The 13,340-nt window shown below is 40.2% G+C and overlaps 1 protein-coding gene across 5 annotated transcripts in view; it reads left to right on the top strand.

Annotated features, from left to right (window-relative positions):
- UBTD2 (ubiquitin domain containing 2) overlaps nucleotides 1-12,005 on the top strand; it is a 74,505-nt gene extending 62,500 nt beyond the window's left edge. For all 5 annotated transcript variants that reach the window (XM_054488689.2, XM_054488691.2, XM_063665374.1 and 2 more), the window contains one exon: nucleotides 9,445-12,005. In XM_054488689.2, coding sequence (XP_054344664.1) covers nucleotides 9,445-9,842 — 398 coding nt within the window. In that variant the 3' untranslated portion in view covers nucleotides 9,843-12,005. The remainder of the gene's footprint in view (nucleotides 1-9,444) is intronic.
- The last annotated feature ends 1,335 nt before the right edge of the window (nucleotides 12,006-13,340 follow it).

Here is a 13,340-nt window from a genome sequence, read left to right as displayed (position 1 = left end):
TCCTCTGTGTTCTACCTATTCATCCCTCCCTCCCTCCTAACCCCATGGCAACCATTGACCTTTTTTATTGTCTTCATAGTTTTGCCTTTTCCAAAGTGTGAAATAGTTGAAATCATATTATATATAGCTTTATCATACTGGCTTCTTTCACTTAACTAATATGCATTTAAGTTTTTGCCATGTGTTTTCATGACTTACTGGCTCACTTATTTATTTTATTATGTATTTATAGATAGGGTCTTACTCTGTCACCCAGGCTGGAGTATGGTGGCCCAGACGTATCTCACTGCAGCCTCAAACTGCTGGGCTCAAGCAATCCTTCCTCAGTCTTCCAAGTAGCTGGGACTATGGGCAGGCACCACCATGCCTGGCTAATTTTTTATTTCTTTGGTAGAGATGGGGCCTTGCTATGTTACCCAGGCTGGTTTTGAACTCTTAACCTCAAGCCATCCTCCCGCCATAGCCTCCCCAAGCACTGGGATTGGAGGCATGAACCACTGTGCCCAGCCTCCTTCTGGGATTTTGATTGGGATTTGCATCAAATCTATAGACTAAGCTGGGAAGAACTGACATCTTGACAGTATTAAGTTTTCCTATCCATGAACATGGATTCTCTATTTAGTAATTATTTTATCAAGGTTTTTTGTTGTTGTTGTTTCATATCTTATACATACTTCGTTAGACTTATACCTAACTATTTTCTTTTTGAGGTGCTAATGTAAATTATGTTTTCAATTTCATATTCTACTTGCTCATTGCTGATATATAGGAGAGCAGTTGACTTTTGTATATTAACTTTGTATCCTGCAACCTTGCTATAATTGCTTATTAGGTCTAGTAGCTTTTATGTTGATTCTTCATATTTTTTACATAGACAGTATGTCATCTGCAAACAAAGGCAGTTTTATTTTCTCCTTTCCAATCTGTATACCTTTTCTTGTCTTGCCTTGTTTTATTGCATTAGCTAGGACTTCCAGTACAGTGTTTAAAAGTGGTGATGAGAGGGGACATCCTTGTCTTGTTCCCAACTTAGTAGGAAAGCTTTGAGTTTCTCATTAAGTATGTCTTAGCTATAAGGTTTTTTTTTTGTTTTTTTTTTTTTAATGGAATTTTGCTCTTGTTGCCCAGGCTCACTCCAATCTTGGCTCACCACAACCTCCACCTCCCGGGTTCAAGTGATTCTCCTGCCTCAGCCTCCCGAATAGCTGGGATTATAGGCATGTGCTACCACGCTCAGCTAATTTTGTATTTTTAGTAGAGATGGGGTTTCTCCATGTTGGTCAGTCTGGTCTTGAACTCCCGACCTCAGGTGATCCACCCGCCTCAGCCTCCCAAAGTGCTGGGATTACAGGCGTGAGCTACCATGCCCGGCCAGCTATAGCTTTTTTGTAGATATTCTTTATCAAGTTGAGGAAGTTCCCTTCTATTCCTAGTACTGATAATGAGTGTTGGGTTTTGTTATATGCTTTTTCAGCATCTATTGATATGATCATGTGATTTTTCTTCTTTAGCCTATTGATATTATGGATTATATTAATTGATTTTCAAATGTTGAACCAGTCTTGAATACTTGAGACTAAAGCCTACTTGGTCATGGTGTATAATTATTTATACAGTGTTGAATTTGATTCATTAATATTTTGTTGAGGATTTTTCAATCTATGTTCATGAGAGATATTGGTCTGTAGTTTTCTTTGCTTGTAATGTTTGGTTTTGGTATTAGGGTAATGTTGGCCTCATAGAATGAGTTAGGAAGTACAGTGGTACCCCCTTATCCATGGGGGAATATGGTCTTGGAATGTTCCAGAACCCCCAGTGGATGCTTGAAACTGTGGATAGTACTGAACCTAAATGCTGTCAATTGGAACACAATTCTTTTCTTGTCTTCCACCCACAAATGTAATGCCTTTTTCGTCTGAACTAATCGCTTGTCACGCAGTGTTTTAACTATTGTGGTTTGAAGTGCCACAGCAAAACTAGCATGAATTTTTTTTCCTTCTTTACAACTTCACAAATAAATTTGTTCTTATCTTAGATCTTAGCAACATCAACATACAGATGTTTTTCTTTATTTATTTGAGAACCTCCACATTTTCATTTTTAAAAAGTACTTTATGGCTTCTTTTGGCATATCTAAATTGCCAGCACCACTACTCTTGTGTTTTAGGGCTAATGAAGCACTGCGATAATGCAACTGTTGATCTGATAACCAAGATGGCTACTAAGTGATTAATGGGCAAGTGGTGTATACAGCATGGATACTCCAGACAAAAGGTTGATTGATGTCCCAGGCCAGATGGAGCAGGATGGCAAGAGATTTTATCATGCTACTCAGAAAGTTAAATAATTTAAAACTTGTGAGTTGTGTGATTCTGGATTTTTCCATTTAATATTTTTGGACCGCAGTTGACCAAGAGAAGTTGAAACTGCAGAAAGCAAAACTGTGAGTAAAGGGAGGAATGCTGTATTCCCTTTTCTGTCTAATGAAAAAGATTGTAGAGAATTGTTATAATTTGTTTCTTAAATGTTTGATAGAATTTACCAGTGAATCCATCTGGAATTGGTTCTTTTCTGTTTTGGAAAGTTATTAATTATTGATTCAATTTCTTTAACAGATGTAGGCCTATTCAGATTGTTTTGTGTGAGTTTTGGCAGATTGTGTCGTTCAAGGAATGGGTCCATTTTATCTGGGTTTATCAAATGTGTAGGCATAGAGTTGTTCATAATATTCTTTTATTATCCTTTCAACATCTGTGGGATCTGTAGTGATGTCTTCTCTTTCATTTCAGTCATTTGTGTCCTCTTTTTTTCTTGATTAGCCTGGGTAGAGGCTTACCAATTTTATTGACCTTTTGGTCAGTAAAACCTTGTAATCAGCTTTTGGTTTTGTTGAATTTTTTTTTTTTTTTTTTTTTTGTGACAGAGTCTCACTCTGTTGCCCAGGCTGGAGTGAGATCACAGCTCACTGCAGCCTCCAACTCACAGGAACAGGCATCCTCCCACCTCAGCCTCCTGGGTAGCTGGGACTACAGGCATGTACCACCACACCCTGTTAATTTTTGCATTTTTTTGTGCAAAAATTTTTTTGTGCACTGTTACCCAGGCTGTTCGCAAACTCCTGGACTCAAGCGATCTATCTGTCTTGGCCTTCCAAAGTGCTGGGATTATAGGCATGAGCCACAATGCCCAGCCTTGTTGATTTTATTTTTTCATTGATTTTTTTCCATTTCATTGATTTCTATTTTAATTTTTTTTCTGCCTACTTCGGATTTAAATTGGTTTTCTTTTTTTAGTTTCCCAAGGTGGAAGCTTACTGATTGATTTTAGATATTTCTTCTTCTCTAATATAGGCATTATAAATTTCCCAGTGATCACTGCTTTTGCTGCATCCTGAAATTATAAGTTGTTTTCCTTTAATTAAAATATGATTTCTCTTGATTTCTTCTTTGACCCCATGTGTTATTTAGAAATGTATTGTTTAATATCCATGTATTATGGATTTTCCAGCTACCTTTCTGATATTCATTTCCAGTTATTTCCATTATGGTATAAGCAGACATTGTATGATTTCATTTTGTTATGGTGCGTTTTATGTTTCAGAATGTGGTCTCTCTTGGTAAATGTTCTGTGTGAACTTGAGAGAAAAATGTGTAGTTTGCTATTGTTGGATGAAGTAGTTTAAACATGTTCATTACATTAAATCAATAGATGGTATTGTTGCATTCAAGTATGTCATTTCTGATTTTGTGCTTGTTAGATCTGTCCATTTCTGATCGAGGGGTGTTGAAGGCTTCAACTATAATAGTGGATTCATCTCTTTCTCCCTGTAGTTCTGTCAGTTTCTGCCTCACATACTTTGCTGTGCAGTTAGGTGCATACACATTAAACATTATTATTTCTTCTTGGTCCAGGCATGGTGGTTCCTGCCTGTAATCACAGCAAGCGAGGTAGGCGGATCGTTTGCCCCCAGGAGTTTGAGACCAGCCTGGACAACATGAACATGGCAAAACCCTGCCTCTACAAAAAAATACAAAAATTACCTGGGCATGGTGGGGTATACCTGTAGTTCCAGCTACTCATGAGACTAAGGCAGGAGGGATAGCCTTGAGCCAAGGAGTTCAAGGCTGCAGTGAGCTATGATCACACCAGTGTATTATAGTCTAGGTGACAGCAAGACCCTGTCTCTAAAAGTAAATTAAAAAAAATTTTTTAAAGGTTCTTATTTCACCTTCACTTATTTCTTTCTTTTTTTTTTTTATGAGACGGAGTCTCGTACTCTCGCCCAGGCTGGAGTGCAATGGCGCGATCTCGACTCACTGCAAGCTCCGCCTCCAGGGTTCACGCCATTCTCCTGCCTCAGCCTCCGGAGTAGCTGGGATAAGCACCCGCCACCACACCTGGCTAATTTTTTTTTGTATTTTTACTACAGACGGGGTTTCACTGTGTTAGCCAGGCTGATCTTGAACTCCTGACCTCAGGTGATCAACCCACCTTGGCCTCCCAAAGTGCTGGGATTATAGGCATAAGCCACCACTCCCTGCCTGTCCTTCAGTTTTGAAGGATAATTTCACAGCATACAGAATTATAGGTTGGTGGTTTTTTCTATGCTTTAGATATTTCACTTCACTGTATACTTGCATGATTTCTGAGAAGTTGGAGTTGGATATGTAATTCCATTTTTGTTTTGTGTGTGTGTGGTTTTTTTTTTAGGCAAGGTCTGTCTCTGTTGCCCAGGCTGGAGTACAGTGACACAATCTTGGCTCGCTGCACCCTTGACCTCCCGGGCTCAAGTGATCCCCTCACCTCAGCCTCCTGAGTAGCTGGAAGTACAGGCACACACCACCACACCCAACTAATTTTTGTATTTTTTGTAGAGACAGGTTTCACTATGTTGCTCAGGGTGATTTTGAACTCCTGAGCTCAGGCTATCTCAAGCTATCTGCCCATCAAAGCCTCCCAAAGTGCTGGATTACAGGCATGAGCCACTGCGCCCAGCCGTTTAATTCTTTTCTTTGCTCTTCTGTGGGTAAGCTGGTTTTTTCCCCTCTGGCTTTTTTTTTTTTTTTTTGGGGGGTAGAGATGGGGTTTCCCTATGTTGCCCAAGCTGGCCTCAAACTCCTGGGCTCAAGCAATCCTCCTATCTTGGCCTCACAAAGTGCTGGAGTTATAGGCGTGAATCACTGTGTCTGGCCAGGAGTTTTGTTTTTTTTTTTTTTAATCTTTGATTTCCTGAAGTTTGAAAGTGATATGCTTAGATGTGTGTAGTTTTTCTGACATTAACTTTGGAAAATTCTCAGTCATAATTGTTTCAAATATTTTTCCTGTTTCTTTCTCTTGTTCTTCTCTGCTGTTCCCATCATGTGTATGTTACAGTTTGGTTTGTCCCACAGTTTCTGGATACTCTGTTTTGTGGTGGGGTTTTTTGTTTTTAGATTTCGTGGGGTTTTTTGGGTTTTTTTGTTGTCATTGTTGTTGTTTATTTTTTTTATTTTTATTTTTTTTGAGACAGTCTCGCTCTTGTTGCCAGGCTGGAGTGCAGTGGCGCAATCTCAGCTCACTGCGACCTCTGCCTCCCGGGTTCAAGCGATTCTCCTGACTCAGCCTCCTGAGTAGCTGGGATTATTACAGGCGCCTGCCACCACGCTCGGCTAATTTTTGTGCTCTTAGTAGAGACGGGGTTTCGCCATGTTGTCCAGGCTGGTCCCGAACTCCTGACCTGAGGTGATACCCACCCCCCCCCCACCTCAACCTCCCAAGGTTTTTTGGTCTTTTTTGTCTTTGCTTTTCAGTTTTAGAGATTTTTACTGAGATATCATCAAACTCAGATATTCCTTCCTCGTTCGTGTTCAGTTACCAGTAAGCCCATCAAAGGCGTTCTTTATTTCTGTTACAGTGATTTTGTTCTCTAGCATTTCTTTTTGGTTCTTTTTAGAATTTCCATCTCTCTTATTACATTCCCATTTGTTCTTATATGCTGTCTGCTTCATCCATTAGAGCCATTAACGTATTAATCATGTTTTAAATTCCCAGTTTGATCATTCTAACACCTCTGCCATATCTTGAGTCTAGTTTTGTGCTTGCTCTAAAAAACTGTTTTTTTGCCTTTTGGTACATCTTGTAATTTTTTGGGAAAGATGGACATAATATACAGGAGCTATGTGAAATGGGCCTTCAGTAATATGGAGGTTTTAGTCTTTTTGTGAGCCTCTGCCTCTGGATCATGAACTGGACCAGTGCTTCTCAGTCATAGTCCCTGCCTTAGGTGGGACAAGATGGCTAGAAGGGGCTAGAGCTGAGTATTTCTCTTCTCCCAAATTAGTTAGGCTCTGATAAAACCCCAGCAGGATAGACTCTAGTTAGTTTCTTCTGAGGGCAGAATTCTCTGGCATATTTAAAAATGGTTCCTTTTGCACCCTCCTCCAACCCAGGGAATTATTCTGACTGTCACTACAAGGAAGTTGTAGAGGTCCAGAAGGTAAAACTCAGGAAGGTATCACTCTTCCCAGACACCCTTCACCAAGTTCCCATGGAGTTTTCTCTGTAAGACTTGTCCACACTGAGCCTTTAGCAATTCACTTAGTTACGTTTGAGGTTTCCCTACCCTGCACTGGTTCCACAGAGATTTCAGCTCCTGGGTGTCTGCTATGGTAAATGGTGGTTCTCTGTATTACCCGGGCTGTCTCTCCTATTTCGGGGGCAGTGGTTTGCCCTGTGACCTTACTTCTCCCACAGATTAAGCATATCTGTTGATTTTTCAGTTTGCTCAGCCTTTTACTTGTTAGGATGGAGTGGTGACTTTAAGTTTTTTGCATGCCAGACTAGAAACAGGAAGTCTGATTTTTAGTTTAATGTAAAACTAGAGCATATTTACAACTCAGATTATAATTTTGTAGAAAGAAGTGCCGGAAAGAATAAATAAACTAGAAAATTCCATATTAAATAAAAAACAAATTACTGTTTCTAAAAATACTGAAATACGGGAGCTTCTGTAACCGTCTAAATAGCTTACTTCCAGCATTATGGATTGAGCACTGGCAGAGCATGAGTAAGAAGATACATCATCCAGCTGTAACTCTTCATGGAGTTTTTCTCTCTCACCTTTTAGAGATTTGAAAACTAAACCCTGACTCACTGGGATGAAGGGCAGAAGGGAAAGGGCAGTGTGAAGTTACTGGTATAGGGACTGCTAAGTGATCACAGCTGTGCTTGAAGTAGATCCATTTCTACAATAGTATTAGTGATACACAGAGGCTAAACAGAGAAGAGGGAAGATTCATGTGTGTTCTGCTTTCCAACTAAGCTATCACCCCAGCCCATCTTACGTAACTTAGAAGGCAGACCAGATTGGACCTGTGGTGGGTTGGTGACCATTCCAGACTCATTTCAGATGCTTTATATTTTCATCCTATTGACATTAAACACAAATACCTGTTCATTAACTCATTTGTTCACTGATAACCATTTCTCAGTGTTCTGGATGTGGTAGACATTTTGGTTTTTTATCCAAATTTATAATAAGCTGATACCATATTCTAGTTTGGGGAAAGGATATGTTACATATAACCTTAAAACGTTCATTAAGTTATGCTTTCAGCCAGGCACGGTGGCTCACGCCTGTAATCCCAACACTTTGGGAGGCCAAGGCGAGCAGATCACCTAGGTCGGGAGTTCGAGAACAGCCTGACCAACATGGAGAAACCCCATCTCTACTAAAAATACAAAATTAGCTGGGCGTGGTGGCGCATGCCTGTAATCCCTGCTACTCTTGAGGCTGAGGCAGGAGAATTACTTGAACCCGGGAGGCAGAGGTTGTGGTGAGCCGAGATCACGCCATTGCACTCCAGCCTAGGCAACAAGAGTGAAACTCCGTCTCAAAAAAGAAAAAGAAAAAAAAAAAGTTATGCTTTCAAGTTCCCCCAAGAAGTCCTGGTAACTGTAATGTAGTTTACACACCTAGTCTCAGCTACTTAGGAGGTGGAGGCAGGAGGATTGCTTGAGCCCAGGAGTTTTGAGTCCAGCCTGGGCAACATAGGAAGACCTTGTCTCTAAAATTTTGTTTTTGATTTTGAAATTATAATATATGATTTGTAAGGAAATTAACCATTAATGCATTTTTTTAAAAACCTTGAGTGCTTTTTCCCTTCCCTGAGCTAGCTCGTTATGTCATAGCCCTTTTGTTTTTCCTTTTTAATCCTTAGCTTCTCTATACTAGATAGATTAATTGGGGTTAAATAAAACACCTCAATCATTTCTGTCGTAATTTTACTAATGAGATTCATAGATAAGCAATGAATCTGTGGCAGCTGCTAAGGCTGTCGTCTCTAATTTGTGATCTCTGGACTAAGGACTTGCCAAGTGCTTCAATTTAGAAAGTCCAGGCACTGGGCTGGGCATGGTGGCTCACGCCTGTAATCTCAGCACTTTGGAAGGCCGAGGCAGGTGGATCATTTGAGGTCACAAGTTTGAGACCAGCCTGGCCAACATGGTGAGACCCTGTCCCTCCCAAAAATACAAAAATTACCCAGGCATGGTGGTGTGCACCTGTAATCCCAGCTGCTCAGGAGGCTGAGGCAGGAGAATTGCTTGAACCCAGGAAATGGAGGTTGCAGTAAACCGAGATCACATCCCTGCACTCCAGCCTGGGCAACAGAGTGAGACTCTGTCTCAAAAAGAAAGAAAGAAGTCCAGGTACTAAGAAAACTGCTCTAGGGCTGGGCACGGTGGCTCATGCCTGTAATCCTAGCTCTTCGGGAGGCTGAGGTGGGTGGATCACCTGAGGTCAGGAGTTTGAGACCAGCCTGGCCAACATGGTGAAACTCTGTCTATACTAAAAGTACAAAAAATTAGCCGGGTGTGGTAGCGGGCGCCTGTAATCCCAGCTACTCGGAAGGCTGAGGCAGGAGAATCGCTGGAACCCAGGAGGTGGAGGTTGCAGTGAGCCGAGATGGCGCCACTGCACTCCCGCCTGGGCAACACAGCAAGACTCCGTCTCAATAAAAAGAAAAAGAATAAAAGAAAACTGCTCTGGAACACTTGTGGTGAATTGAGCTTAGAAATCAATTTTTTTTTTGTTTGCTTGCTTGTTTAAGGTAGCGGATTCATTTCTGTAAAAGATATCCTAATGTAATTTAAATGTTCTCTAAGTCTTGTGTAAGCATTAATAATATTAGTAGTACATTTGAGTTGTATGCCGTTTTAATGAAATTGTGAAATGGATATGAAATAACTTAGCATAAGCGTAAGGATCTAGCATTCTGGTTAATATAAAATTAAATACTCAAATAATTGGGCATGGGATTTGATAATCATTGATGATCAGCTGACAGTGATATTTTTTTCTCTACAGTGCCATGCTAGCAAGAGAAGCTTAAGCATTTTGTGAGGTATAAACAAAAATGCATTCATTAAGGATTAAGTTCTTATTCATATCTTCTCTTTCTGAAGGTGCACTTACAGAGTGCTACGATGAACTGGGGAACAGATATCAGCTTCCAGTGTATTGCTTGGCACCGCCAATCAACATGATAGAGGAAAAGAGCGACATAGAGACTCTGGATATTCCTGAGCCACCACCCAATTCTGGATATGAATGTCAGCTTCGTTTGCGCCTTTCCACAGGCAAAGACCTCAAGCTTGTGGTTCGCAGCACAGACACAGTATTCCACATGAAGAGACGGTTGCATGCAGCAGAGGGAGTGGAACCAGGTAGTCAGCGGTGGTTTTTTTCTGGCAGACCTCTCACTGACAAAATGAAGTTCGAAGAGCTGAAGATCCCAAAGGACTATGTTGTACAGGTTATAGTGAGCCAACCTGTGCAGAACCCAACACCAGTGGAGAACTGAACTGAGTCCTGCTGGCCAGCAACCACATCCCTCTGCTCCTTTTTATGGTTGTTATTGTCATTTCCTAATCTATGGCGTGAAATCTGTTTCACTGCTCTAAATTCCCTATGAATGGATTTAGTTCTGAGGAATTACCAGTGAAAAATTCCATCTGTGATGGAGACCAACAAAAATAATAAAACACAAAGAGCCAGGCTTTGAGACTCATGTAATTACAATTTCTAATTTGAAAGGCAGTTAAGAAATAGATAACCATTTATTTTAGAACACTCAACAACTATGTAATGGCTGTATTTCAGTGACTTGGACTGTAAATGAAACATTGCATCCATGAAGGACAGCACCAAGCACCTTTTTGAATACAGAATTTTTTTAGAAAAATGTATCAAATTATATAATTTCCAGAAACCATAAATAATGGATATAAAACTTAAGCTTTTTTTTGTTTTTGTTTTTGTTTTTTTGGTTAATGGAAATTGAAAAGAGCAGTATTTGAGGTTGCTTCTATTCTGGTTTTTTATTCTTAGCTCAATTAATATTTAGCCATAAATGAGTAGAGACTGGCAAGTTGTGCTGTAGTGTTGCTTTCCTCATCCCCACATCTTGAGCTCCTTATTTACATTCACACTAAATTTTGGTGCCTTCCAGCACATTAGTGGCAGGCACCCTTCTGGAACACTAGGCAATAATTTCATCAATACAGTCAGGTCTCTGAGTTTCAACAGATACTCATTTGAAAAGTCGCTGTCATCTTGCTGCATAAGTATTTTGAAAGGTCTGTATAACGAAGCCGTTTTTATATCCAGGCTTAGAAGGTCACTACTATATAGTACCTTCATTGATCTATCTATTCTGCTTGGAACTTTTCATAGCTAAGTATAACCCCCCAAATGCATGGTTCCTGGGTCAGGAGACACCAAAATCAAGTATAGCTGTTCCCACTCAAGTTAATAAGTAAATGATCTCCTCCACTTTGCATGGAGGGGTGTAAGGAAAGCCTATTCTATCTGTGCCTGGGAGAACTGTGCCTATTTTCAGTCTTTTAGAGGAAATTTCAACTCAAAATTTATAAGTGTGGAAGGTTTACTGGTGTCACATAAACATTAGCAGTGAGACCAAATAATGAAACATTGCTTTATACCTTAGTGCTTTCCAGTTCACTGTTACCTCTAGTCATGGTAGATGACAATTTTCCTCCCTCATCTTCTGTAGCAAAGAAGCAAATTAAGAGCCTTTTGCAAGTTAGATTAGGGGACTGAAAAATCCAGGGAGATAACCTGATTCTTCTATACTATGACTGGAGTAAAGAGTTAGGTTGAATTTGGAGCCCTTTAAAAGTTGGTTCCATAAGTGAGAAGGAGGGGCTAACATGTGACCACTGTGCCCCTGAGAATCCATGAGATGGAAAAGTACAGGCAAGAAGGCACTTAACGCTGTTCTCAGTTGGAAAATGTCAGCCCTCCACACCTGTTTGGATGTGAGGTGCATTATTAATTTTAATGACAAAATGAAACTGCTAATTAGTTTAAATATAATGTTTAAATGGTATTGAATTTCCTATTGCCTGATTAAATATATCTGTAATTGTAACATCATGTTTCTGAGAGCTTTAACGACTTCCTTATTTTTATGCAATCATTTTAAAGATTGTGGTTATATCTAATTTAAATTTGCTGATGATTGAATCTAAATTCAAGTGAAGACCACAGCATTAATCCCAAAGGAGAATTTTTTTATGTTTAGAGGTGGAGATATTAGGGTAATTCAGTATATTGCTCCTGTCATCAAAGTTTTTGTTCATTTGTGTGCCACATCGAATAGCAGCACTTCTCAAAGTTTGTCAACTGGAAAAGAAAAAGTGTTTAAAACTGTTTTTTCTTAAGCAAATTTGGTGATGTCATCCATATCTATGATATCGATTGGTAAAAGGTCTTTCTTTGTTGAGGATTTGAGCTCTCTTTTTAAGAGTTTATTTTATTTTAAAGGAACACATACTTTGAATAACAATTCTCTGGGCATGTTTAACTAACCTAGGTGGGAAAACCATGGTGCTGTTTAATTGTAAATAGATTGATATAAGATTGGACCAGTACTTGATGTGTATAATTTTAGTATGTAGGGTTTATGTGCTTTTTTTAAAAAAAAAAAAAAAGATTCAATTTTTCTCTTTGTCTTTGCCTTTATTATTGGTTTCTAATTGTTTTTACTCTCTATAAGGGTAATTGCCTCATTCTAAGTGAGAATTGTGAAGGTTTTCCTCCTTTTTAAAACCTCTGCTCAATAAATAACAGGTTCATTATCACCAAACTTTGGCTCTGCTATGCCAAGTCATACATGGTCATTTATAAATGTGCTTCATCTTCTGCACTGAAATCTTGGTCTAAAATAGGTTGTTGTGGGTTTTTTTGTTGTTGTTGTTGTTTTGAGACGGAGTCTCGCTCTGTCGCCCAGGCTGGAGTGCTGTGGCCTGATCTCAGCTCACTGCAAGCTCCGCCTCCCGGGTTCACACCATTCTCCTGCCTCAGCCTCCCGAGTAGCTGGGACTACAGGCGCCCGCCACCATGCCCGGCTAATTTTTTTGTATTTTTAGTAGAGACGGGGTTTCACTGTGTTAACCAGGATGGTCTCAATCTCCTGATCTCGTGATCCGCCCACCTCGGCCTCCCAAAGTGCTGGGATTACAGGCGTGAGCCACCGCGCCCGGCTGTGTTTTTGTTTTTCTTTTTGTTTTTTAAGAATCATGTTGGCCAGGTGCCGTGGCTCATGCCTGTAATCCCAGCATTTTGGGTGGCCAAGGCGGGAGGACTGCTTGGGCTCAGGAGTTCAAGACCCAGCCTGGGCAACGTAGAGGAGACCGCATCTCTACTAAAAATTTAAAAATTGGCCAGGCGTGATAGAGCATGCCTGTAGTCCCAGCTACATGGGAGGCTGAGTTGGGAGAATCGCTTGAGCTGGGATGTCAAGGCTGCAATGACCCGTGATCATGCTGTTTTACTCCAGCCTGGGTAAATTTCATGTAAAGCAGGTGATACTTCATAACTTTATGAAGTAGGCAATACACACCCATGGTAAAAGAATCCAGATATATCAAAGCGAAAAGAGTCTTTCACTCCTGTCGCTCTTCTGTTTCTCCTCCCCAGAGGCAACAACTTTGACCATTTTCTGGATATCTTTAAACTTGAGCATGCATCAGAATCACCTGGAAGGTTATTAAAACAGATTGACCCTTTCCTCAGACGTTCTGAGTCAGTAGATCTGAGTGTTGCCCTATAACTTGCATGCTTAAAAGGTCCCTGGTTGTGCTGCTTCTGCTGATCTGGGAGACACACTCAAGAGCCACTCTTTTAGTGTATATGGCTTATTCACTCCACCTCATTTTTTTCCATAAATACATATACTATTCTGCGCCTTTGTTTTTTTCTAAAATGGTAAACCTCAGAGATCATTCCGCATACATAGATCTAGATCTGCATCCTTCCTCTTCATGGGTGCAGTGGT

This window comes from Pongo pygmaeus, chromosome 4 (assembly GCF_028885625.2).
Source record: "Pongo pygmaeus isolate AG05252 chromosome 4, NHGRI_mPonPyg2-v2.0_pri, whole genome shotgun sequence".
Taxonomy (NCBI): Eukaryota; Metazoa; Chordata; class Mammalia; order Primates; family Hominidae; genus Pongo; species Pongo pygmaeus.
The sequence above is the reverse complement of the archived record's forward strand: the minus strand, read 5'-3'. Positions and strand labels throughout refer to the sequence as shown.